Source organism: Oncorhynchus mykiss, chromosome 19, assembly GCF_057628025.1.
Source record: "Oncorhynchus mykiss isolate SJ-2025 chromosome 19, ASM5762802v1, whole genome shotgun sequence".
NCBI classification, from domain to species: domain Eukaryota; kingdom Metazoa; phylum Chordata; class Actinopteri; order Salmoniformes; family Salmonidae; genus Oncorhynchus; species Oncorhynchus mykiss.
In genome coordinates, this window is record NC_143040.1 from 6067693 (window position 1) to 6095000 (window position 27308).

Below are 27308 nucleotides of genomic sequence, written 5' to 3' on the forward strand. Positions count from 1 at the left end.
CTACCCGGCACAGCCAGAAGAGGACTGGCCCACCCCTCAGAGCCTGGTTCCTCTCTACCCGACACAGCCAGAAGAGGACTGGCCCACCCCTCAGAGCCTGGTTCCTCTCTACCCGACACAGCCAGAAGAGGACTGGCCACCCCCTCAGAGCCTGGTTCCTCTTTACCCGGCACAGCCAGAAGAGGACTGGCCACCCCTCAGAGCCTGGTTCCTCTCTACCCGGCACAGCCAGAAGAGGACTGGCCCACCCCTCAGAGCCTGGTTCCTCTCTACCCGACACAGCCAGAAGAGGACTGGCCCACCCCTCAGAGCCTGGTTCCTCTTTACCCGGCACAGCCAGAAGAGGACTGGCCACCCCTCAGAGCCTGGTTCCTCTCTACCCGACACAGCCAGAAGAGGACTGGTCCACCCCTCAGAGCCTGGTTCCTCTCTACTCGACACAGCCAGAAGAGGACTGGCCCACCCCTCAGAGCCTGGTTCCTCTCTACCCGACACAGCCAGAAGAGGACTGGCCAACCCCTCAGAGCCTGGTTCCTCTTTACCCGGCACAGCCAGAAGAGGACTGGCCACCCCTCAGAGCCTGGTTCCTCTCTAACCGGCACAGCCAGAAGAGGACTGGCCAACCCCTCATAGTCTGGTTCCTCTCTACCCGACACAGCCAGAAGAGGACTGGCCAACCCCTCATAGTCTGGTTCCTCTCTACCCGACACAGCCAGAAGAGGACTAGCCACCCCACATAGCCTGGTTCCTCTCTAGGTTTCTTCCTAGTTTTCTGGCCTTTCTAGGGAGTGTTTCCTAGCCACCGTGCTTCTACACCTGCATTGCTTGCTGTTTGGGGTTTTAGGCTAGGTTTCTGTACAGCACTTTGAGACATCAGCTGATGTAAGAAGGGCTTTATAAATACATTTGATTGATTGATTGATTGATCAAAGGACCATGCGCACAAAAAAACAGCAAAGAGTGAGTCTCCACACGCCCAGGTCAGACCATGTAGACACACAACTCCTGGTGGTTGATCAATTGATCAACCACAGGACATACTTCTCATTTCATTATATACTGTAGGTCTGAATCCTAATCAAATTGCAGGACATGACTGGTTTATCCCTGCTACACAACAAATATTAGGCTACCATTTATCAAATCACTCATTCAATAGCCAAGCACGCTCGAACGTAAATAGACTGGTAGCCTACTTAAAATATTTCACAGTATGAGTATGCTACAGTATTGCTGTGTAATAGGAGCACCACATCATAGCCTGTATACCAAGGCAGGAGATGGAAACACAGTCATCTATTGATTGATGGGTTCTGAACTTCTAAACTTGATCATATGAAATATCCTCAGTCACTGAGGCAGAGAAAAAGGGGGAACGTAGAACGTTTACGTTCTGTCAGACAGTGTTATTGTTAGACATCAGGGACCCCATGGGAAGGAGAAGGGCCACGGTCGGGTACAAAGTCAACAGGAGAGCCGTGAGTTAGGGAGGAGTGAGGACGTCGGGTGCGAGGTCAGAGGTCAGATGAAGTGAGGAAGAACATATGCCACTAAAGTTTCTGCCTGGCAACAGAGATGTATTGGCTGTTCAGATGTGTAAAGGAGGAGAATTCACCTACATGGAGGTACAGTGAGGAAATACTTATTTTCCACCATAATTTGCAAATAAATTCATAAAAAATCCTACAATGTGATTTTCTGGATTTTTTTTTCTCATTTAGTCTGCCATCGTTGAAGTGTACATATGATGAAAATTACAGGCCTCTCTCATCTTTTTAAGTGGGAGAACTTGCACAATTGGTGGCTGACTAAATACTTTTTTGCCCCACTCTATGTCTAGTTTGGAGGTCTATATTCTTGCTCTGGTGGGAACATGTCTTCGTCTGTTCAGCTGTCAGACCCTTTAATAATCCTCTGTGAGTTTTTACTCGGTTCATCTAGAACCTAACATGATTAACCAATCACTGAACAACGACTTGTCTTCTGCTGTGGTATTGAGGATACTTTTCAATAGCTTGAAAGGACAATCAATCTCGCAGGAGGGACAATCAATCTCGCAGGAAGGACAATAAATCTCGCAGGAGGGACAATCAATCTCGCAGGAAGGACAATCAATCTCGCAGGAAGGACAATCAACCTTGTCAGGAAGGACAATTAATCTAGCAGGAAGGACAATCAATCTAGCAGTAAGGACAATCAATCTAGCAGGAAGGACAATAAATCTCGCAGGAGGGACAATCAATCTCGCAGGAGGGACAATCAATCTCGCAGGAGGGACAATCAATCTCGCAGGACGGACAATCAATCTCGCAGGAAGGACAATCAATCTAGCAGGAAGGACAATCAATCTAGCAGGAAGGACAATAAATCTCGCAGGAGGGACAATCAATCTCGCATGAGGGACAATCAATCTAGCAGGAAGGACAATCAATCTAGCAGTAAGGACAATCAATCTAGCAGGAAGGACAATCAATCTCGCAGGAAGGACAATCAATCTAGCAGTAAGGACAATCAATCTCGCAGGAGGGACAATCAATCTTGCAGGAAGGACAATCAATCTAGCAGGAAGGACAATCAATCTAGCAGGAAGGACAATCAATCTAGCAGTAAGGACAATCAATCTAGCAGGAAGGACAATCAATCTCACAGGAGGGACAATCAATCTAGTTGGAAGGACAATCAATCTAGCAGGAAGGACAATCAATCTAGCAGGAAGGACAATCAATCTAGCAGGAAGGAAAATCAATCTAGCAGGAAGGACAATCAATCTAGCAGGAGGGACAATCAATCTCGCAGGAAGGACAATCAATCTCGCAGGAAGGACAATCAATCTAGCAGGAAGGACAATCAATCTAGCAGGAAGGACAATCAATCTAGCAGGAAGGACAATCAATCTAGTAGGAAGGACAATCAATCTCACAGGAGGGACAATCAATCTAGCAGGAAGGACAATCAATCTCACAGGAGGGACAATCAATCTAGCAGGAAGGACAATCAATCTCACAGGAGGGACAATCAATCTAGCAGGAAGGACAATCAATCTAGCAGGAAGGACAATCAATCTCACAGGAAGGACAATCAATCTCACAGGAAGGACAATCAATCTCACAGGAATGAATACATTTTTAAACGGACCGCTCGTGCCCCGGAAAATGTGTCACCCGTTCATCCCACGGTTTGTGTTGTCAGTCATCGTGGAAACATTTGTGTGTGCTTTTAATATGCACTACAGTCCAATAGGATCGTATTTCATATCTTGGATGGAGGACAACGCATCCGCGGACATCGAATGTTAGCCGTCCTACTACAGCAGGTAAAATCGACAATTTACAATTGGGTATGAGTGTGACGTCAGGGAAAGTTACGAACGCAAGTTAACGTTTCCAAAAGCCAACCAAACAAAAAAATAGAATAACTCATGACACGTGTTTGTTGCTGTCATGTGCATTAGTAGCACAATATCTAACTTATTTACATTCGTTTTTTTACCTTACACTTTTATGTTGACGTCTCCCATATTAATGTTGGTTTAAACTTTTCGAAAGCGGATGTACGATCATCGCGAATTAGAATTATGGGTCGTTTCAGGCCCCGGGGTGAACAGAACTGTACACTCGCAAACTCGATCAAAAGTGCTGAGGGGCTTCCGTTGCCAACTTCTCTTGCTTGGCTAATCATTTGGACCAATGACAAAGATGGCCGCTGGGGATTCCCCTGAGGGCATAAGGCGAGGAGGGTAAGTGGAGGAGGATGTGTCTTTGATACATTGAAAACACAGCCTGTGTGTGCGTGTGTGTGTGTGTGTGCGTGTGTGTGTGTGTGTGTGTGTGTGTGTGTGTGTGTGTGTGTGTGTGTGTGTGTGTGCCAGATTTTTGGAAGAAATGTATGCACAGTTGATAAATGAGGCCCCACTGATCTTGCACTAGCTGCAATACAATCTCAACACACACTTATGTGTCTCAACACATTCGCCTGACTTGTATTGCGGCTGGTTGCCTTGATTTTAGAAGTTAAATCAACTTCAACAAACATAAATGTAGAATGTGTGTGTTTACTTTATATTTGTAAATGCAGTCATACTCAAAGCACATTCATTATCTATACTATAGTGCATTATCTATACTGTATATACTATAGTGCATTATCTATACTGTATATACTATAGTGCATTATCTATACTGTATATACTATAGTGCATTATCTATACTGTATATACTATAGTGCATTATCTATACTGTATATACTATAGTGCATTATCTATACTGTATATACTATAGTGCATTATCTATACTGTATATCATATTGTTCCTTATCTATACTGTATATACTATAGTGCATTATCTATTCTGTATATAATATTATTCATTATCTATACTGTATATACTATTGTGCATTATCTGTTCTGTATATCTTATTGTTCCTTATCTATACTGTATATACTATTGTGCATTATCTATTCTGTATATAATATTATTCATTATCTATTATGTATATCATATTGTTCATTATCTATTCTGTATATCATATTGTTCATTATCTATTCTGTATATCATACTGTTCATTATCATCTGTTCTGTATATCATACTGTTCATTATCTATTCTGTATATCATATTGTTCATAATCTATTCTGTATATCATATTGTTCATAATCTATTCTGTATATCATATTGTTCATTATCTATTCTGTATATATTATTGTTCATTATCTATTCTGTATATCTTATTGTTCATTATCTATTCTGTATATCATATTGGTCATGATCTATTCTGTATATCATATTGTTCATTATCTATTCTGTATATCTTATTGTTCATTATCTATTCTGTATATCATATTGTTCATTATCTATTCTGTATATCATACTGTTCATGATCTATTCTGTATATCATATTGTTCATTATCTATTCTGTATATATTATTGTTCATTATCTATTCTGTATATCTTATTGTTCATTATCTATTCTGTATATCATATTGGTCATGATCTATTCTGTATATCGTATTGCTCATTATCTATTCTGTATATCTTATGGTTCATTATCTATTCTGTATATATTATTGTTCATTATCTATTCTGTATATCTTATTGTTCATTATCTATTCTGTATATCATATGGTTCATTATCTATTCTGTATATCTTATTGTTCATTATCTATTCTGTATATCATACTGTTCATTATCTATTCTGTATATCATATTATTAACTATCTATTATATATATCATATTGTTCATTATCTATTCTGTATATCATATTGTTCATTATCTATTCTGTATATCATATTGTTCATTATCTATTCTGTATATCATATTATTCATTATCTATTCTGTATATCATATTGTTCATTATCTATTATGTATATCATACTGTTCATTATCTGTTCTGTATATCCTATAATTCATTATCTGTTCTGTATATCATATTATTCATGATCTATTCTGAATATCTTATTGTTCATTATCTGTTCTGTATATCATATTGTTCATTATCTATTCTGTATATCGTATTATTCATGATCTATTCTGAATATCTTATTGTTCATTATCTGTTCTGTATATCATACGGTTCATTATCTGTTCTGTATATCATACTGTTCATTATCTGTTCTGTATATCATATTGTTCATTATCTATTCTGTATATCTTATTGTTCATTATCTGTTCTGTATATCATATTGTTCATTATCTGTTCTGTCATACTGTTTACATATCAGCGTATTACTAAGCATAAAATCTCTTCTTTTACTTTATATTTTTGACTTGACTCTTTAGTGTTGTTATTAATATTCTGCAATGTTGAGTGTTATTACGCAATGTTGAGTGTTATTACGCAATGTTGAGTGTTATTACGCAATGTTGAGTGTTATTGTTGTACTGCAATGTTGAGTGTTATTGTTGTACAGCAATGTTGAGTGAGCTAGCACACAAGCATTTCACCACACCTTTTATACCTGCTGTAAACTGTGGATGTATCATATACCTGCTGTAAACTGTGGATGTATCATATACCTGCTGTAAACTGTGGATGTATCATATACCTGCTGTAAACTGTGGATGTGATGTATCATATACCTGCTGTAAACTGTGGATGTGATGTATCATATACCTGCTGTAAACTGTGGATGTATCATATACCTGCTGTAAACTGTGGATGTGATGTATCATATACCTGCTGTAAACTGTGGATGTGATATATCATATACCTGCTGTAAACTGTGGATGTATCATATACCTGCTGTAAACTGTGGATGTATCATATACCTGCTGTAAACTGTGGATGTGATGTATCATATACCTGCTGTAAACTGTGGATGTGATGTATCATATACCTGCTGTAAACTGTGGATGTATCATATACCTGCTGTAAACTGTGGATGTATCATATACCTGCTGTAAACTGTGGATGTGATGTGTCATATACCTGCTGTAAACTGTGGATGTGATGTGTCATATACCTTCTGTAAACTGTGGATGTGATGTGTCATATACCTGCTGTAAACTGTGGATGTGATGTATCATATACCTGCTGTAAACTGTGGATGTGATGTATCATATACCTGCTGTAAACTGTGGATGTGATGTATCATATACCTGCTGTAAACTGTGGATGTATCATATACCTGCTGTAACCTGTGGATGTATCATATACCTGCTGTAAACTGTGGATGTGATGTATCATATACCTGCTGTAAACTGTGGATGTATCATATACCTGCTGTAAACTGTGGATGTGTCATATACCTGCTGTAAACTGTGGATGTGATATATCATATACCTGCTGTAAACTGTGGATGTATCATATACCTGCTGTAAACTGTGGATGTGATATATCATATACCTGCTGTAAACTGTGGATGTATCATATACCTGCTGTAAACTGTGGATGTGATATATCATATACCTGCTGTAAACTGTGGATGTATCATATACCTGCTGTAAACTGTGGATGTGTCATATACCTGCTGTAAACTGTGGATGTGATATATCATATACCTGCTGTAAACTGTGGATGTATCATATACCTGCTGTAAACTGTGGATGTGATGTATCATATACCTGCTGTAAACTGTGGATGTGATGTATCATATGCCTGCTGTAAACTGTGGATGTATCATATACCTGCTGTAAACTGTGGATGTATCATATACCTGCTGTAAACTGTGGATGTGATGTATCATATACCTGCTGTAAACTGTGGATGTGATGTATCATATACCTGCTGTAAACTGTGGATGTGATGTATCATATACCTGCTGTAAACTGTGGATGTGATGTATCATATACCTGCTGTAAACTGTGGATGTGATGTATCATATGCCTGCTGTAAACTGTGGATGTATCATATACCTGCTGTAAACTGTGGATGTATCATATACCTGCTGTAAACTGTGGATGTATCATATACCTGCTGTAAACTGTGGATGTGATATATCATATACCTGCTGTAAACTGTGGATGTGTCATATACCTGCTGTAAACTGTGGATGTGATGTGTCATATACCTGCTGTAAACTGTGGATGTGATGTATCATATACCTGCTGTAAACTGTGGATGTGATGTATCATATACCTGCTGTAAACTGTGGATGTGATGTATCATATACCTGCTGTAAACTGTGGATGTGATGTATCATATACCTGCTGTAAACTGTGGATGTATCATATACCTGCTGTAACCTGTGGATGTATCATATACCTGCTGTAAACTGTGGATGTGATGTATCATATACCTGCTGTAAACTGTGGATGTGATATATCATATACCTGCTGTAAACTGTGGATGTATCATATACCTGCTGTAAACTGTGGATGTGTCATATACCTGCTGTAAACTGTGGATGTGATATATCATATACCTGCTGTAAACTGTGGATGTATCATATACCTGCTGTAAACTGTGGATGTGATATATCATATACCTGCTGTAAACTGTGGATGTGTCATATACCTGCTGTAAACTGTGGATGTATCATATACCTGCTGTAAACTGTGGATGTGATGTATCATATACCTGCTGTAAACTGTGGATGTGATGTGTCATATACCTGCTGTAAACTGTGGATGTATCATATACCTGCTGTAAACTGTGGATGTGATATATCATATACCTGCTGTAAACTGTGGATGTATCATATACCTGCTGTAAACTGTGGATGTATCATATACCTGCTGTAAACTGTGGATGTGTCATATACCTGCTGTAAACTGTGGATGTATCATATACCTGCTGTAAACTGTGGATGTATCATATACCTGCTGTAAACTGTGGATGTGTCATATACCTGCTGTAAACTGTGGATGTGATGTATCATATACCTGCTGTAAACTGTGGATGTGATGTATCATATGCCTGCTGTAAACTGTGGATGTATCATATACCCGCTGTAAACTGTGGATGTGATGTATCATATACCTGCTGTAAACTGTGGATGTATCATATACCTGCTGTAAACTGTGGATGTGATGTATCATATACCTGCTGTAAACTGTGGATGTGATGTATCATATACCTGCTGTAAACTGTGGATGTATCATATACCTGCTGTAAACTGTGGATGTGATGTATCATATACCCGCTGTAAACTGTGGATGTGATGTATCATATACCTGCTGTAAACTGTGGATGTGATGTATCATATACCTGCTGTAAACTGTGGATGTATCATATACCTGCTGTAAACTGTGGATGTGATGTATCATATACCCGCTGTAAACTGTGGATGTGATATATCATATACCTGCTGTAAACTGTGGATGTGATGTATCATATACCTGCTGTAAACTGTGGATGTGATGTATCATATACCTGCTGTAAACTGTGGATGTATCATATACCTGCTGTAAACTGTGGATGTGATGTATCATATACCTGCTGTAAACTGTGGATGTGATGTATCATATACCTGCTGTAAACTGTGGATGTGATTATCATATACCTGCTGTAAACTGTGGATGTGATGTATCATATACCTGCTGTTAACTGTGGATGTGTCATATACCTGCTGTAAACTGTGGATGTGATGTATCATATACCTGCTGTTAACTGTGGATGTGTCATATACCTGCTGTAAACTGTGGATGTATCATATACCTGCTGTAAACTGTGGATGTGATGTATCATATACCTGCTGTAAACTGTGGATGTGTCATATACCCGCTGTAAACTGTGGATGTATCATATACCTGCTGTAACCTGTGGATGTGTCATATACCTGCTGTAAACTGTGGATGTATCATATACCTGCTGTAACCTGTTGACGTGACAAATACAATTTAATTTGATTTGTGTGTTTAGGCCTCCTAGTATTAAATCAGAAAGTCTTCATGTAGGCTGTTTAATTTAACAAAATATTGTTAAATAAAACAAATGTTGTTAAATAAAACAAATATTTTTTAAATAAAACACTTCAATGTTCCTTTTATACTTGTTGCTAAGATGATTAATTTGCAGCTCAGCTTCTGCCCCCTCACTCCACCTTTAAGACCCCATATGGGGAATACCCAGCTAGCACATAACGTTCTGACAACCATATGTTTCTTCGAGTTTGCGAGAGCATGGTTGTCCTATGGTTATTTTGCATAGAACCTATCCACAACATTCTGGGAATGGTGCAAGCTACCCAGCTAGCACATAACGTTCTGACAACCATTTGTTTCTTAGATGGGAATTTCAGTACTTCGGCATAATGTTTTCTACAGGTTTCCTTGTAGTTCTATGTAAAGTCATGTTCTCAGAACAATTAAGAAAACGTTCTATAAAAAAACCACAAGAACGTTCTAAGAATGTTAAAATATATACATTCCGTTCTCAGCATCAACAAAACTCTCTCTATCCCCCATCTTGCTGAGTGTGTTCAGGTGTGTTGGCCACACCTGATCTTAATGTGTAATTGTTGCCTTTCAAATGAGGTCTGTTTGAATAGACTAAAATGAACAGCCTTCTTTGCTAGCTCCATCCTGGTGACGCAGTGGGCTAATTCCATGGCTGGAGAACTGAAGCTCATACCGTCATGTCCATATGTCACTGATGCAGCGCCACAATAAAATATACATGTGTTTGCATGATAAATGACCGAAGCAAATTTTGATAGGGCGTCATTTGGAACGCACAAGGTGTATGCTCAAACAAGCTTGTTAGCAAGCGCCTTCCCGAAGTAAACCTAATGCTCTTAAGTGAGATTACCATCGGCAAATAGCCTTATCCAAGACTCACGGTAATTACAGTTGACATGCAGCCTCACGATCATTTTGTGCCAGGTGCAATGGGACAGGACAGGGATCTAGCTTATTCACTAGGAAGCAGGCGGTCGAAATGGGAAGGGACTAACCTGAACGTGTCCAATGAGAAATTATCGGGAACAGTTGGAAAAGGTTTTGCTACGGTTTGCAGTAATGAATACACCCCCAGGCCACTCAAGCAAGAGAGAGAGACAAGCGGTGCGTTTGATAACGAGATTGATTTAGTGGGCTAGACAAGAATGGTTAACAGGCAGCTGTGGTGAATATCAAAAACATGAAGCCAAAATAACGTGTATTATGTGACAAGAGAACGCAAAATAAAAATAATACGACGTGGTATTGAATAAGCAGTTCCTAATTTAGAAATCTGTTTCCCTGAGTGTTGGTAGCCTATAGGCTATTTTAGGTTTAAGTTTATGAATTATAAACAGATTTTATTGTCAAAATAATAGTAGCCTATAGCCTACAGATAAGATCTGAGTGCCTTGAGTGCAGTAACAGTAGCCCACAAGTGATAACAGTCAACGCATAAATCCAGCGCACTTATTTCCCAATGTGGATGGCAAATAAATCTCTGCACTTCAGTAAATAGGTCGTCTCAGGTCTAATGGAGAGAAAAATGCTGGGGTAAATGTTAACAGTAGCCTATAATGGCATAGGCTAGATATCCCGAAGACTCACAATCCCGTTACCGTTAGCTCACCTCCATTGCTGCTTCGGTGGGCTACACCGTAGAATCAACAGGTCCCCCTAAGAAGTCCGCGGTCGCCAGGGGGAAAAAGAAAAAATCTACATTTTGTCCGTTTTAGAGCTACATGTATGAATATAACATTAATACCGTAAACCTACATGAATTGTATGTTTTAAACCTACGTAAAATACCACAAAATCTATCAAAACAGACGGAGATCAACTGTTTTATCAAGCGTGTGCCGATCCGTTTCACACTGTGAGGGACGCATGCGCACCTCACCGGTGATCTTCTGACGTCCTGAAAGCGGACCAGACGCGCACCTGCGACCTTCTCGTCCGTCCTCATGGACTCAATGAAAATACACAGTAGTTTTCTTCAGGTAATAAAATTAAGTTTCATCTCAAATTCACTCCAGTAGTTATTTCATGGTGATTGTGATACTATATTCATGTTGAAGGTTTAAAGCTATAGGCCTATCTTTGGACAAGAGAATGCCATTTTCTGACTAAACTCCGACTAAATAAACGAGTCAACAATGCAGATTGGTCCTACACAATATTAATGTAATTGTATGATAACCCCAACAAATAACGTGGCATAGCATAGGCTCAACAAAAAAATATAAACGCAACATGCAACAATTTCTAAGATTTTAACTGAGGTACAGTTCATTACAGGAAATCAATGAAATTGAAATAAATGCATTAGGCCCTAATCTATAGATTAGGAACACAGGCAATACAAATTAAATGTAACAAAAGGTAAAGGGGCGTGGGATCAGAAAACCAGTCAGTAGGTTATCTGGTGTGACGACCTTTAGTCTCGTGCAGTGTGACACTTCTCTTTCGCATCGAGCGGTGTTGATCAGACGTTTGATTGTGGCCCGTGGAATGTTGTTCCACTCCCTCCTTCAATAGGCTGTGCAAAGTGGCTGGATATTGGGCGGAAACAGAAACGTGGGTAACGTGTCTGGTGAGTGTACAGGCCATGGAAGAACTGGGACGTTTTCAGCTTCCGGGAATTGTGTACAGATCCTTGCGATATGAGGTCCGTGCGTTATCATGCTGAAACATGTGGTGATGGCTGCGGGTGAATGGCACGACAATGGGACTCGGGATCTCGTCACGGTATCTCTGTGCATTCAAATTGCCATAGATAAAATGCAATTGTGTTCGTTGTCTGTAATTTATGCCTGCCCATACTCTGTTCACAACGTTGACATCAGCAAACCACTCGCCCACACAACGCCATACACGTGTGGTCTGCGGTTGTGAGGCTGGTTGGACATATCAGCCAAATGATCTAAAATGACATTGTAGGTGGTTTATGGTAGAAAAATTAACATTAAATTATCTGGCAACAGCTCTGGTGAACATTCCTCCAGTCAGCTAACCAATTGCACGCTCCCTCAAAACTTGAGACATCTGTGGCATTGTGTTGTGACAAAACTGCACATTTTAGAGCAGCGTTTTATTGTCCCCAGCACAAGGTGCACCTGTGTAAGAATGATGCTGTTCAATCAGCTTCTTGATATGCCACACCTGTCGGGTGCATGGATTATCTTGGGGCAAAGGAATAAATGCTTACCAACAGGGATGTAAGCACATTTGTGCACAACATTTTAGAGAAATACGTTTTTTTTTGTGCGCTGAATGGAACATTTGCGGGATCTTGTATTTCAGCTCATGAAACGTGGAACCGACACTTTACATGTCGCGTTTATATTTTTATTCAGTAAATGTGGATGAAGAGCTTCATGATTAATGTATTCTATTCATACAGCAGATGGAACCCTCTCACACTTATTGAGCCACGATCCAGTTCCGTGTTTTCCTTTGACTTGGTTCCCTCTTCTTGCCCGAGGAGGCATCACCACAAGCCCGCCTGCATCGCTCTGCGCTCCGCTCCACTTATCCGAATCTGATCTCGTCTGAGCATCCACTTCCAAATTGGGTTGTCATTTTTTTGACCCCTTTGCTCTTCCCGCGAACAGGTCAACGTGCTCTCTACGTGGACGTTTTTGAAGACCGCTAAGCGAGAGCGAGTGAGAGCTGAGAGAAATACAGAAAGAGACAGAACTGAGAGAGAGAGAGAGAGAGAGCTGGCTTCGTGGATCTTTAGCTATAGTGTTCCCGTCCTCTCTTCCAATCCTGGACTCGTTGCGTTGGGGTCTGTACCCCTTCACCGGTGGCGTTCTGTGAACAGTGATCTGGATACTAAACACTGAGCCTTCGAAAGGTTGTCCGTTAGCCCATGTTACAATCAACAACTGCGAAGACTATATATCGTTTAAGCGTTTTTTTTTTGTTGTTGTTATAAGAGGAATCAGAATTTACCTTGACGATATAAAAGCATCGCTGACTTGGAATCAAATTGCTTAATTTTTCATTCATTTGAGGGGATTTTTTTTGTTGCTTCCAAGTAAGAAGTCTGGACTGTTACAAGGGAGACGACGGTAATTGTAAAGACACTGCGCTTTCAATGCCTGGATCTGCGCGCGACCATTGCTGCAGCTTCGTGTGAGATGTGGTAAGTCAATGCATCGTTTTTCTACGGTTATGAATGACCTAGTTGATGTTAGAATAGAAGTGGCCTGCACTGTGCAGTGGGGGTGATATACGGTAGGCTCGAGCTTCTCCCGTTAGCAGTGTTCGAGACTGATGATGCTCGGTAGCGGTGACGGGATGGAATGGGCGTCGCTCCCCGTCCCCGCGCGAGGTGCTGGTTAGATACGCTCACATTCCTAACGCCTTATCGCTCCTCCAAATAAATCCATAGAAACACATTTTCCTTATTTACCTTTCCTCAGCTAACGTTTCATCGACATGTCCGCCGCTCTGCGGGTAATAACAAACACAGTAATCTAGTTGTTTATGGCGTTTGAAAATAGCTGCTCCTTTTCGTGTCTCCTGTGTGGGTGTCATGAGATTCTATTCTCACCGCTCTATCATGGTTCAAAACAACCCGAGATGGGATGCGGTGCGGGGGGAGAGAGACTCGGGGGGGGGGGGGGGGGGGGGGAGGTGGAAACATGTTGTTATGGCAGCCATATCCAGCCACTTGTGTGTTGTTCAGAAACCTGAACGCTCCATTTTCATCCAATAATACCAGATGGATTCAGTAGGTTTCGTGAAAAATCAACAAGGCCAATGTTTCAGGAAGTGCCCGGTGTGACTTGAATGAATTATAAACCTCGTATTTATATCAAGGCACAAATGACCTTGATTTTATGAACAGCAAAAAAAAATGCAGCGTCCGATATCGATCAATAATGAAATCAATAACATGATAGACTGGTAGGAGATAATGTCATGTCGTTATTTATCATCAACTGACATGGATTGCCACTGCATATGATCCCCAGACTGTATCCTCTAAGGCTTACATTCCAGATGGCACCCTATTCCCTACGTAGTGCACTACTTTTGACCAGAGCCTTTATGGGCCCTGCTGAAAAGTAGTGCACTAAATCGACTTCGTTTAAAGGCTACATTTCTGAGGGCCTTGGTAATGTTATAATGGCTGATAACTTTGTCTCACTGTAGATGATTCATGGACACTGGTTTGTCTGTTCTGAAGAGAGAGGATTGCAGATATATATCTCACTGATGCTCAGAGAGGCTTTGGGCAACACACACGCACGCACGCACGCACAATATACACACATAACACACACAATATACACACACACACACACACAATATACACACAATATACACACATAGCATACACACACATAACACACACAATATACACACACGATATACACACATAACACACAATATACACACACATAACACACACAATATACACACAATGCACGCATGTAAGCACACACACATGCACATGCACACACAATATACACACATAACACACACAATATACACACATAACACACACATAACACACACAATATACACACATAACGCACACAATATACACACATAACACACACAATATACACACACATAACACACACAATATACACACAATGCACACATGCAAGCACACACACAACATATCTGAATAGGCAATTGTTCTCTTTGTGGTAGCTAGCTTGCCGTACCTTCAATTTAGAGATCCTACGAGATCAAATGTCTTTCAAATATAGTTCATTCAGACTGCCTGGGATTGTGAGTATTCTGATTGTGGGTAGGGAGTTTTCCTGATCATGTGACCTAACCAGGAAGTCCCCAGACCCCAGTTATGGCCTTGTAACGAGGACCCATAGATCTTGTTGATCAGGTCAGCTGGTCAGAGATGCCAGATGTGTCAAATGTTGAACCCTGTCACCTTTTTATAACTGTAAACATCACAAAGGCCCTGGTTCACTCTCCTTTACATATCCCACAGGTACTGAGTCAGGAGTTCCCCATTAAAGGGGAAGGGCTTACAACTGTTCCAGGAGTTTCTCAACTCTAACCTGTACCATTAAAGGGGAAGGGCTTACAACTGTTCCAGGAGTTTCTCAACTCTAACCTGTACCATTAAAGGGGAAGGGCTTACAACTGTTCCAGGAGTTCCTCAACTCTAACCTGTGCCATTAAAGGGGAAGGGCTTACAACTGTTCCAGGAGTTCCTCAACTCTAACCTGTACCATTAAAGGGGAAGGGCTTACAACTGTTCCAGGAGTTCCTCAACTCTAACCTGTGCCATTAAAGGGGAAGGGCTTACAACTGTTCCAGGAGTTCCTCAACTCTAACCTGTGCCATTAAAGGGGAAGGGCTTACAACTGTTCCAGGAGTTCCTCAACTCTAACCTGTACCATTAAAGGGGAAGGGCTTACAACTGTTCCAGGAGTTCCTCAACTCTAACCTGTGCCATTAAAGGGGAAGGACAAACAACTGTTCCTAGGTCAGTGTCTAGGAACAAATTAACCCATATATGCTCAGACAGTCAGGAGATGTTCAACACTAACCTATACCATTAAAGGGGGAGGGCATAAACCTGTTCCTAGGTCAGTGTCTAGGAACAAATGAACCCAGATAGTCAGGAGATGTTCAACCCTAACCTATACCATTAAAGGGGGAGGGCATAAACCTGTTCCTAGGTCAGTGTCTAGGAACAAATGAACCCAGACAGTCAGGAGATGTTCAACCCTAACCTATACCATTAAAGGGGGAGGGCATAAACCTGTTCCTAGGTCAGTGTCTAGGAACAAATTAACCCATATATGCTCAGACAGTCAGGAGATGTTCAACCCTAACCTATACCATTAAAGGGGGAGGGCATAAACCTGTTCCTAGGTCAGTGTCTAGGAACAAATTAACCCAGACAGTCAGGAGATGTTCAACTCTAACCTATACCATTAAAGGGGAAGGACATAAACCTGTTCCTAGGTCAGTGTCTAGGAACAAATGAACCCAGACAGTCAGGAGAAGTTCAACTCTAACCTATACCATTAAAGGGGAAGGACATAAACCTGTTCCTAGGTCAGTGTCTAGGAACAAATGAACCCAGACAGTCAGGAGATGTTCAACTCTAACCTATACCATTAAAGGGGAAGGACAAACACCTGTTCCTAGGTCAGTGTCTAGGAACAAATGAACCCAGACAGTCAGGAGATGTTCAACCCTAACCTATACCATTAAAGGGGGAGGGCATAAACCTGTTCCTAGGTCAGTGTCTAGGAACAAATGAACCCAGACAGTCAGGAGATGTTCAACTCTAACCTATACCATTAAAGGGGAAGGGCATACACCTGTTCCTAGGTCAGTGTCTAGGAACAAATTAACCCATATATGCTCAGACAGTCAGGAGATGTTCAACCCTAACCTATACCATTAAAGGGGAAGGACATACACCTGTTCCTAGGTCAGTGTCTAGGAACAAATTAACCCATATATGCTCAGACAGTCAGGAGATGTTCAACTCTAACCTATACCATTAAAGGGGAAGGGCATAAACCTGTTCCTAGGTCAGTGTCTAGGAACAAATGAACCCAGACAGTCAGGAGATGTTCAACTCTAACCTATACCATTAAAGGGGAAGGACAAACAACTGTTCCTAGGTCAGTGTCTAGGAACAAATTAACCCATATATGCTCAGACAGTCAGGAGATGTTCAACCCTAACCTATACCATTAAAGGGGAAGGACATAAACCTGTTCCTAGGTCAGTGTCTAGGAACAAATTAACCCATATATGCTCAGACAGTCAGGAGATGTTCAACTAACCTATACCATTAAAGGGGAAGGGCATAAACCTGTTCCTAGGTCAGTGTCTAGGAACAAATGAACCCAGACAGTCAGGACATGTTCAACTCTAACCTATACCATTAAAGGGGGAGGGCATACACCTGTTCCTAGGTCAGTGTCTAGGAACAAATGAACCCAGACAGTCAGGAGATGTTCAACTCTAACCTATACCATTAAAGGGGGAGGGCATAAACCTGTTCCTAGGTCAGTGTCTAGGAACAAATGAACCCAGACAGTCAGGAGATGTTCAACTCTAACCTATACCATTAAAGGGGAAGGACATAAACCTGTTCCTAGGTCAGTGTCTAGGAACAAATGAACCCAGACAGTCAGGAGATGTTCAACTCTAACCTATACCATTAAAGGGGAAGGACAAACAACTGTTCCTAGGTCAGTGTCTAGGAACAAATTAACCCATATATGCTCAGACAGTCAGGAGATGTTCAACACTAACCTATACCATTAAAGGGGAAGGACATAAACCTGTTCCTAGGTCAGTGTCTAGGAACAAATGAACCCAGACAGTCAGGAGATGTTCAACTCTAACCTATACCATTAAAGGGGAAGGACATAAACCTGTTCCTAGGTCAGTGTCTAGGAACAAATGAACCCAGACAGTCAGGAGATGTTCAACTCTAACCTATACCACTAAAAGGGGGAAAATGTAAGTGTTACTACACTCTACAGAATGCTTGATTAAAAACAACCCAATTAGTTTTTTTTTTTTTTGGTAACCCAGTGATGGGTTAATTTTGGACAGAACACACGTTGGGTTGTTGGGATTACCCGAAACATGGGTTAATTTATCCATCGGTTGGGTGTCTTTTACTCTCATGCTGGGTTGACCTCCTAGTAACTAGTTAATTTTGAATGTCAAATCTTTAGGTTCATTTCAGGTTACGTGGCTCATTAGAGACGTGGCTTTCAGCTAGATCTTATTGGCCACCCGTGAGAGTAGATGTCATTCTACATGCTCATCATGTTAAGTGTACATACTGTACATCCAAATGGTCCTTCTTTTTTTGTTGTTGCATTTGACACTTCTATAATATTAAGATGAACTGTTCCTAGGTCAGTGTCTAGGGACAACTTAACCCATTAAACATCAAACTGTTCCTAGGTCAGTGTCTAGGGACAACTTAACCCATTAAACATCAAACTGTTCCTAGGTCAGTGTCTAGGGACAACTTAACCCATATATTCTCTGACAGGAGTTTCTCAACCCCAAGCTAGAACATTAAATTGTAAAAACATCAAACTGTTCCTAGGTCAGTGTCTAGGGACAACTTAACCCATTAAACATCAAACTGTTCCTAGGTCAGTGTCTAGGGACAACTTAACCCATATATTCTCTGACAGGAGTTTCTCAACCCCAAGCTAGAACATTAAATTGTAAAAACATCAAACTGTTCCTAGGTCAGTGTCTAGGGACAACTTAACCCATTAAACATCAAACTGTTCCTAGGTCAGTGTTTAGGGACAACTTAACCCTTTCTCTACTCCAGACTAAAGACATGTCATGTCACAATGCATCTGAGGCCAGGACCCTAATGACCCCCCCCCCTCCCCCCCAGCCAGTCTGAGTGGTGTCAGAGTGCATCTGAGGCCAGGACCCTAATTACACTGTCTGACCCCCTAGCCAGTCTGAGTGGTGTCATAGTGCATCTGAGGCCAGGACCCTAATTACACTGTCTGACCCCCTAGCCAGTCTGAGTGGTGTCATAGTGCATCTGAGGCCAGGACCCTAATTACACTGTCTGAACCCCCCCCCCCCCCCCCAGCCAGTTTGAGTGGTGTCATAGTGCATCTGAGGCCAGGACCCTAATTACACTGTCTGAACCCCCCCCCCCCCCCAGCCAGTCTGAGTGGTGTCATAGTGCATCTGAGGCCAGGACCCTAATTACACTGTCTGCCCCCCCCCCGCCCCCCCCCCCCCCCAACAGTAACCAGCCACACTCTTGTCTCCATTCTTCGTTCTGCTGACTATAGCGGTAGCTAATCAGGTCATCGTATCATCCAAGTGCATATCCAAGTATTATTCAAGTTGTTATGATGCAACTCATAGCAATAACATATTTTTCTCTAGAGCATAAAGAAATATGTGATCATATGATAAACAAACATTGTAAAACAAAAAACAAAAAAAAATGCATTGTGTGATGTGATATTAAACCATGTCTAAGAACTGAAGAACTGGCATTAGTTCCCTATAAACTATTACATAGACTTTAACTCAACAGGCTTTAAAACCCAGGCAGTCACATAAATACATCAAGTCAGAGGCCCAATTATAAAGTGGAAAACTAACCTAACTGTTAAACCAGACATCTGAATATATATCCGTATCCCTGAATTGAAATAATGAGGTCGGATACACCCAGCCTTCCCTATGAGAGATCTAAAATACTCTGTCAAGTGTGAAGACAGAAATCCTCTAAAACTAGACAATATATCTCACTCTGCGCATCCCAAATAGCACCCTATTCCCTATATAGTGCACAGGAAATAGTGCATTACACTCTTAGAAAGAAAGGTACTAAGTAGAAGCGTATTTGGTGCTGAGTAGGGTTCTGCATTAGAACCCCCTGTATATGGTTATACTCAGAATCCTCTTTGAAGGGTTCTACTGAGAACCGTTTTATCTTTGAAGGGTTCTACTGAGAACCGTTTTATCTTTGAAGGGTTCTACAGAGAACCGTTTAATCTTTGAAGGGTTCTACAGAGAACCGTTTAATCTTTGAAGGGTTCTTCCTAGAACCCTCTGAACATTTCCACCAGCTTTATTATCGTTTAAAATGTCATTATCTATGACAATTCATTGCGTAATATATCATAAGGCCTTTATTTTGAGGGCCTAGTTATATCGTAACACAGTGGTGTTAGGAAACTCCTCGTTTACAGGCCACATCAGACCTGCACTCAATTGACGCTGGTTTGCAAAGTGATGTTTAATTCCTATTGGAATCCAGCCAGAGTTAGAACATCTAACAAGTGTAATTTTATTTTTTATCACCCACAACCTCCGTTCAGAATGACTGCCAGGGTTAGGAAGAGATACTGAGACTACCTCAGTCGTCCAAACTGGAAGAACCAACTCAGTAACTGGTGCAATAACTCCAACTACTAACAGATTGGATTAGTTTAGAACAAAACGTATGTTATTTATCTTTGTGTAGCATAAATCAGCCAATCAGTGGACCTTCAGAAACTATTCATACCCCTTGACTTATTCCACATTTTGTTGTGTTTCAGCCTGAATTCAAAAATGGGATTACATTTTTTTTTTTCTTACCCATCTACACACAATACCCCATAACGACAAAGTGAAAACATGTTTTTAGATTTTTTTTTTTACAAATGTACTGAAAAATAAATACAGATATCTCGTTTACATCAGTATTCACACCCCTGAGAAAATACTTTTTAGAAGCAGCTTTGGTGGTGATTACAGTTTTGAGTCGTCTTTCGTATGTCTATATCAGCTTTGTACATCTGGATTTAGGGATTTTCTCCCAATCTTCCTTTCAGATTTTCTCAAGCTCTGTTGTTAGATGGGGAGCGGCGGTGAACAGCAATCTTCAAGTCTTTCCACAGATTTTCAACGGGATTCAAGTCTGGGCTTTGGCCGAGCCACTCAAGGACCTTCACATTATTGTTCTGCTCCAGTGATGCTGTGGCTGTATGCTTGGTGGTCATTGTCCTGTTGGAATGCACATCTTCACCCCCAACCTGTCGTTTGCCCTCAGAAAACCAGGCACAGGTCATCACCCTTATAACCCCATCCCTACCGTGAAGCCTGTGCCGCTGAACAGCATCCCCATAACATGATGCTGCCGCCACCACCATGCTTCACGGTGGGGATGGTGTTATAAGGGTGATGACCTGCAGACATAAGCGCTTTGCATTCAGGCCAACGAGTAACATTTTTGTCTCATTAGACCACAGAATATTTTGTTCAGGTTCTCATCAAGGATTTGCCTGTATTTGGCTCCATTCGTTGTTCCCTCTATCCTTACCAGTCCCTGCTGCTGAACAGCATCCCCATAACATGATGCTGCCGCCACCACCTTGCTTCACGGTGGGGATGGTGTTATAAGGGTGATGACCTGTGCCTGGTTTTCTGCGGACATAGCGCTTTGCATTTCAGGCCAAAGATTGTTTCTTTCTAAATCATGTCCGAAACAATCAAGTTGTAGTGGATGATCAAAGGATTTTAGATGCACCGGAGCCCATAACAAAGTGGTGTGAATACTTATGTAAATGACATATTTCTGAATTAAATTTTCATAAAATTTGCACCAAATTACAAAAAAAACAACATGTTTTCGCTTTTGTTATTATGCGTTATTGTGTGTAGATGCGTGAGAGAAAAAACTAATATATTTAATCCATGTTGAATTCAGGCTGTAACACAACACAATGTGGAATAAATCAAGAGGTATTAATACTCTCTGAAGGCTCTGTATCTCACAGTAGACTGGAGCTATCAGCTCACTGCACAACCCGTAATGTGTGAATGAATGGGATGGCCTGCTTAACCCAGATTGGAGTTGAGGTCACAATGGTGGGGGAAGTGTTTGGTCTGGTAAAACCTCAATATGATCTAGCCTTATTACTAGGTCTGGTCATGTGATGTGGTAGATGTGGTCTATGCTACTCCATTAGATAGAGGTAGATGTGGTCTATGCTACTCCATTATATAGAGGTAGATGTGGTCTATGTTACTCCATTAGATAGAGGTAGATGTGGTCTATGCTACTCCATTATATAGAGGTAGATGTGGTCTATGCTACTCCATTATATAGAGGTAGATGTGGTCTATGCTACTCCATTAGATAGAGGTAGATGTGGTCTATGCTATTCCATTATATAGAGGTAGATGTGGTCTATGCTACTCCATTAGAGGTAGATGTGGTCTATGCTACTCCATTAGATAGAGGTAGATGTGGTCTATGCGACTCCATTAGATAGAGGTAGATGTGGTCTATGCGACTCCATTAGATAGAGGTAGATGTGGTCTATGCTACTCCATTAGATAGAGGTAGATGTGGTCTATGCTACTCCATTATATAGAGGTAGATGTGGTCTATGCTACTCCATTCGATAGAGGTAGATGTGGTCTATGCTACTCCATTATATAGAGGTAGATGTGGTCTATGCTACTCCATTATATAGAGGTATATGTGGTCTATGCTACTCTATTCGATAGAGGTAGATGTGGTCTGTGCTACTCCATTAGATAGAGGTAGATGTGGTCTGTGCTACTCCATTATATTGAGGTAGATGTGGTCTATGTTACTCCATTAGATAGATGTGGTCTATGCTACTCCATTAGATAGAGGTAGATGTGGTCTATGCTACTCCATTAGATAGAGGTAGATGTGGTCTGTGCTACTCCATTAGATTGAGGTAGATGTGGTCTATGCTACTCCATTATATAGAGGTAGATGTGGTCTATGTTACTCCATTATATAGAGGTAGATGTGGTCTATGCTACTCCATTATATAGAGGTAGATGTGGTCTATGTTACTCCATTAGATAGAGGTAGATGTGGTCTATGTTACTCCATTAGATAGATGTGGTCTGTGCTGCTCCATTAATTAGAGGTAGATGTGGTCTATGCTGCTCCATTAATTAGAGGTAGATGTGGTCTATGCTACTCCATTAATTAGAGGTAGATGTGGTCTATGCTACTCCATTAATTAGAGGTAGATGTGGTCTATGGTTTAGTAGACTGAGTGGAGCTGAATGTTTGTCACACCAGTGGAGGCTGGTGGGAGGAGCCGTAGGAGGACAGGCTCGTTGTAATGGCTGGAACACATCAAACATACGGAACCCACGTTTTGACTCCATTCCATCCATTCCAGTTCCATTAGTTCCATCCAGCCATAACAATGAGCCTGTCCCTCTATAGCTCCTCCCAACCAGCCTCCACTGTGTCAAACAGATACAGATACACCTTTGAAACCAAGCCGTTTTTTTCCCCACCAACCTCAGCATCCAGAATACTTTTTTGTTTTGCCAGACTGTTCTTTCTATATGAACGGTTTTGCCAGACTGTTCTTTCTAAATGACAGGTTTTGCCAGACTGTTCTCTCTATATGACAGGTTTTGCCAGACTGTTCTTTCTATATGAAAGGTTTTGCCAGACTGTTCTTTCTATATGAAAGGTTTTGCCAGACTGTTCTCTCTATATGAACGGTTTTGCCAGACTGTTCTTTCTATATGAAAGGTTTTGCCAGACTGTTCTCTCTATATGAAAGGTTTTGCCAGACTGTTCTCTCTATATGAAAGGTTTTGCCAGACTGTTCTTTCTATATGAAAGGTTTTGCCAGACTGTTCTTTCTATATGAAAGGTTTTGCCAGACTGTTCTTTCCATATGAACGGTTTTGCCGGAGACAAAGCCTCTGCTGTTATATACTGCCAACCTACCTAGCCATGATTGTGGTAAAGTTCTGCTATGGCTTTAGTGTGAAATGCAGCCGTAACGCCGAGGCGGCGTTGGCACGGGCTACGCTCTTAATCTCCTGATGGTTGTTATGCAGCGCCTGTTACTACTATCCTCCTGGCAGTTTTAAACTTGGCGAGGCGTGGCACAGCGGTCTAAGGTACTGTTTCTCCCTGCTAGAGGTGTCACTACAGACCCTGGTTCAGCGGTCTAAGGTACTGTATCTAACTGCTAGAGGTGTCACTACAGACCCTGGTTCAGCGGTCTAAGGTACTGTATCTAACTGCTAGAGGTGTCACTACAGACCCTGGTTCAGCGGTCTAAGGTACTGTATCTCCCACATAGAGGTGTCACTACAGACCCTGGTTCAGCGGTCTATGGTACTGCATCTCCCTGCTAGAGGTGTCACTACAGACCCTGGTTCAGCGGTCTAAGGTACTGTATCTCCCTGCTAGAGGCGTCACTACAGACCCTGGTTCAGCGGTCTAAGGTACTGTATCTCCCACATAGAGGTGTCACTACAGACCCTGGTTCAGCGGTCTAAGGTACTGTATCTAACTGCTAGAGGTGTCACTACAGACCCTGGTTCAGCGGTCTAAGGTACTGTATCTCCCTGCTAGAGGTGTCACTACAGACCCTGGTTCAGCGGTCTAAGGCACTGTATCTCAGTGCTAGAGGTGTCTCTACAGCCCCTGGTTCAGCGGTCTAAGGTACTGTATCTCAGTACTAGAGGTGTCACTACAGACCCTGGTTCAGCAGTCTTAGGTCCTGTATCTCCCTGCTAGAGGCGTCTCTACAGACCCTGGTTCAGCGGTCTAAGGCACTGCATCTCAGTGTTAGAGGAGTCACTACAGACCCTGGTTCGATTCCAGGCTGTATCACAGTGGTCTAAGGCACTGTATCTCAGTACTAGAGGTGTCACTACAGACCCTGGTTCAGCAGTCTTAGGTCCTGTATCTCCCTGCTAGAGGCGTCTCTACAGACCCTGGTTCAGCGGTCTAAGGCACTGCATCTCAGTGTTAGAGGCGTCTCTACAGACCCTGGTTCAGCGGTCTAAGGTACTGTATCTAACTGCTAGAGGTGTCACTACAGACCCTGGTTCAGCGGTCTAAGGCACTGTATCTCAGTGTTAGAGGAGTCACTACAGACCCTGGTTCGATTCCAGGCTGTATCACAGTGGTCTAAGGCACTGCATCTCAGTGCTAGAGGCGTCTCTACAAACCCTGATTCGATTCCAGGCTGTATCACAGTGGTCTAAGGCACTGCATCCGTCCACCCACACGGCCCAGGTCTCCTCCCACTCGTTAACTAGCCACCATGTGTTATAACAGACCACCACCCACACGGCCCAGGTCTCCTCCCACTCGTTAACTAGCCACCATGTGTTATAACAGACCACCACCCACACGGCCCAGGTCTCCTCCCACTCGTTAACTAGCCACCATGTGTTAAAACAGACGTCCACCCACACGGCCCAGGTCTCCTCCCACTCGTTAACTAGCCACCATGTGTTAAAACAGACCACCACCCACACGGCCCAGGTCTCCTCCCACTCGTTAACTAGCCACCATGTGTTATAACAGACCACCACCCACACGGCCCAGGTCTCCTCCCACTCGTTAACTAGCCACCATGTGTTATAACAGACCACCACCCACACGGCCCAGGTCTCCTCCCACTCGTTAACTAGCCACCATGTGTTATAACGGACCCCGTCCACCCACACGGCCCAGGTCTCCTCCCACTCGTTAACTAGCCACCATGTGTTATAACAGACCACCACCCACACGGCCCAGGTCTCCTCCCACTCGTTAACTAGCCACCATGTGTTATAACGGACCCCGTCCACCCACACGGCCCAGGTCTCCTCCCACTCGTTAACTAGCCACCATGTGTTATAACAGACCACCACCCACACGGCCCAGGTCTCCTCCCACTCGTTAACTAGCCACCATGTGTTAAAACAGACGTCCCCCCACACGGCCCAGGTCTCCTCCCACTCGTTAACTAGCCACCATGTGTTATAACAGACCACCACCCACACGGCCCAGGTCTCCTCCCACTCGTTAACTAGCCACCATGTGTTATAACAGACCACCACCCACACGGCCCAGGTCTCCTCCCACTCGTTAACTAGCCACCATGTGTTAAAACAGACGTCCACCCACACGGCCCAGGTCTCCTCCCACTCGTTAACTAGCCACCATGTGTTATAACGGACCCCGTCCACCCACACGGCCCAGGTCTCCTCCCACTCATTAACTAGCCACCATGTGTTAAAACAGACGTCCACCCACACGGCCCAGGTCTCCTCCCACTCGTTAACTAGCCACCATGTGTTATAACGGACCCCGTCCACCCACACGGCCCAGGTCTCCTCCCACTCATGTCCACGGGGAGATAGATAAGGCTGACCAAGAATGTGGTCCGAATGGGACTGTATAAATTGGGCTCTAAAAAACATTTCCTGGTTTTTTTTACAGGCAGCATAACATACAGTCTGTCTGTACATAATACACAGATAGACAGGCAGCATACCATACAGTCTGTCTGTACATAATACACAGATAGACAGGCAGCATAACATACAGTCTGTCTGTACATAATACACTGATAGACAGGCAGCATACCATACAGTCTGTCTGTACATAATACACTGATAGACAGGCAGCATAACATACAGTCTGTCTGTACATAATACACTGATAGACAGGCAGCATACCATACAGTCTGTCTGTACATAATACACAGATAGACAGGCAGCATAACATACAGTCTGTCTGTACATAATACACTGATAGACAGGCAGCATACCATACAGTCTGTCTGTACATAATACACAGATAGACAGGCAGCATACCATACAGTCTGTCTGTACATAATACACAGATAGACAGGCAGCATAACATACAGTCTGTCTGTACATAATACACTGATAGACAGGCAGCATACCATACAGTCTGTCTGTACATAATACACAGATAGACAGGCAGCATACCATACAGTCTGTCTGTACATAATACACAGATAGACAGGCAGCATAACATACCGTCTGTCTGTACATAATACACAGATAGACAGGCAGCATAACATACAGTCTGTCTGTACATAATACACTGATAGACAGGCAGACAGACAGGCAGACAGACAGACAGACGGGCAGGCAGACAGACAGGCAGACAGACAGACGGGCAGACAGACAGGCAGACACATAGTCAGGCAGACAGACAGGCAGACACACAGTCAGGCAGACAGACAGGCAGACACACAGTCAGGCATACAGACAGGCAGACAGACAGACGGGCAGACAGGCAGGCATACACACAGTCAGGCAGACAGACAGGCAGACAGACAGACGGGCAGACGGGCAAACGGGCAGACAGGCAGGCAGACAGACATGCAGACAGACAGGCAGACAGATTCAGTGTATTTATGGTGTGACTATCTTTTGTTATCTCTTGTTCAGTTCTCTTTCTTCCTCCCTACATTCTACAAACCAAGACAAAACAAAACCACTCTCCACTCCTCTCCAATTGACACACACACACACACACACACACACACACACACACACACACACACACACACACACACACACACACACACACACACACACACACACACACACACACACACACACACACACACACACGTCTGCCTGCAGCTGGGTGCTTGACACACATGACTATTTCTGAGTTGAATGGGGATCAATCCACAAGGCCAGTGT

The 27308-nt window shown here is 42.5% G+C and overlaps 2 protein-coding genes across 2 annotated transcripts in view; one reads left to right on the forward strand and one right to left on the reverse strand.

Moving 5' to 3' along the window:
• The window catches only part of LOC110517093 (multiple PDZ domain protein), a 135084-nt gene extending 123892 nt beyond the window's left edge, over positions 1–11192 (reverse strand). The window contains exons 1-2 of the mRNA XM_090209962.1: positions 11115–11192; positions 10945–10991 (exon numbers count right to left, since the gene is read on the reverse strand). The gene's annotated coding sequence lies outside the window, so the exon portion shown is untranslated. The remainder of the gene's footprint in view (positions 1–10944; positions 10992–11114) is intronic.
• Positions 11193–12772: 1580 nt separating this feature from the next.
• LOC110516808 (adhesion G protein-coupled receptor L3) overlaps positions 12773–27308 on the forward strand; it is a 361807-nt gene continuing 347271 nt past the window's right edge. Inside the window, 1 exon segment of the mRNA XM_090211801.1 lies at positions 12773–13464. Within this exon segment, the coding sequence (XP_090067927.1) occupies positions 13460–13464 (5 nt within the window). The 5' untranslated portion in view covers positions 12773–13459.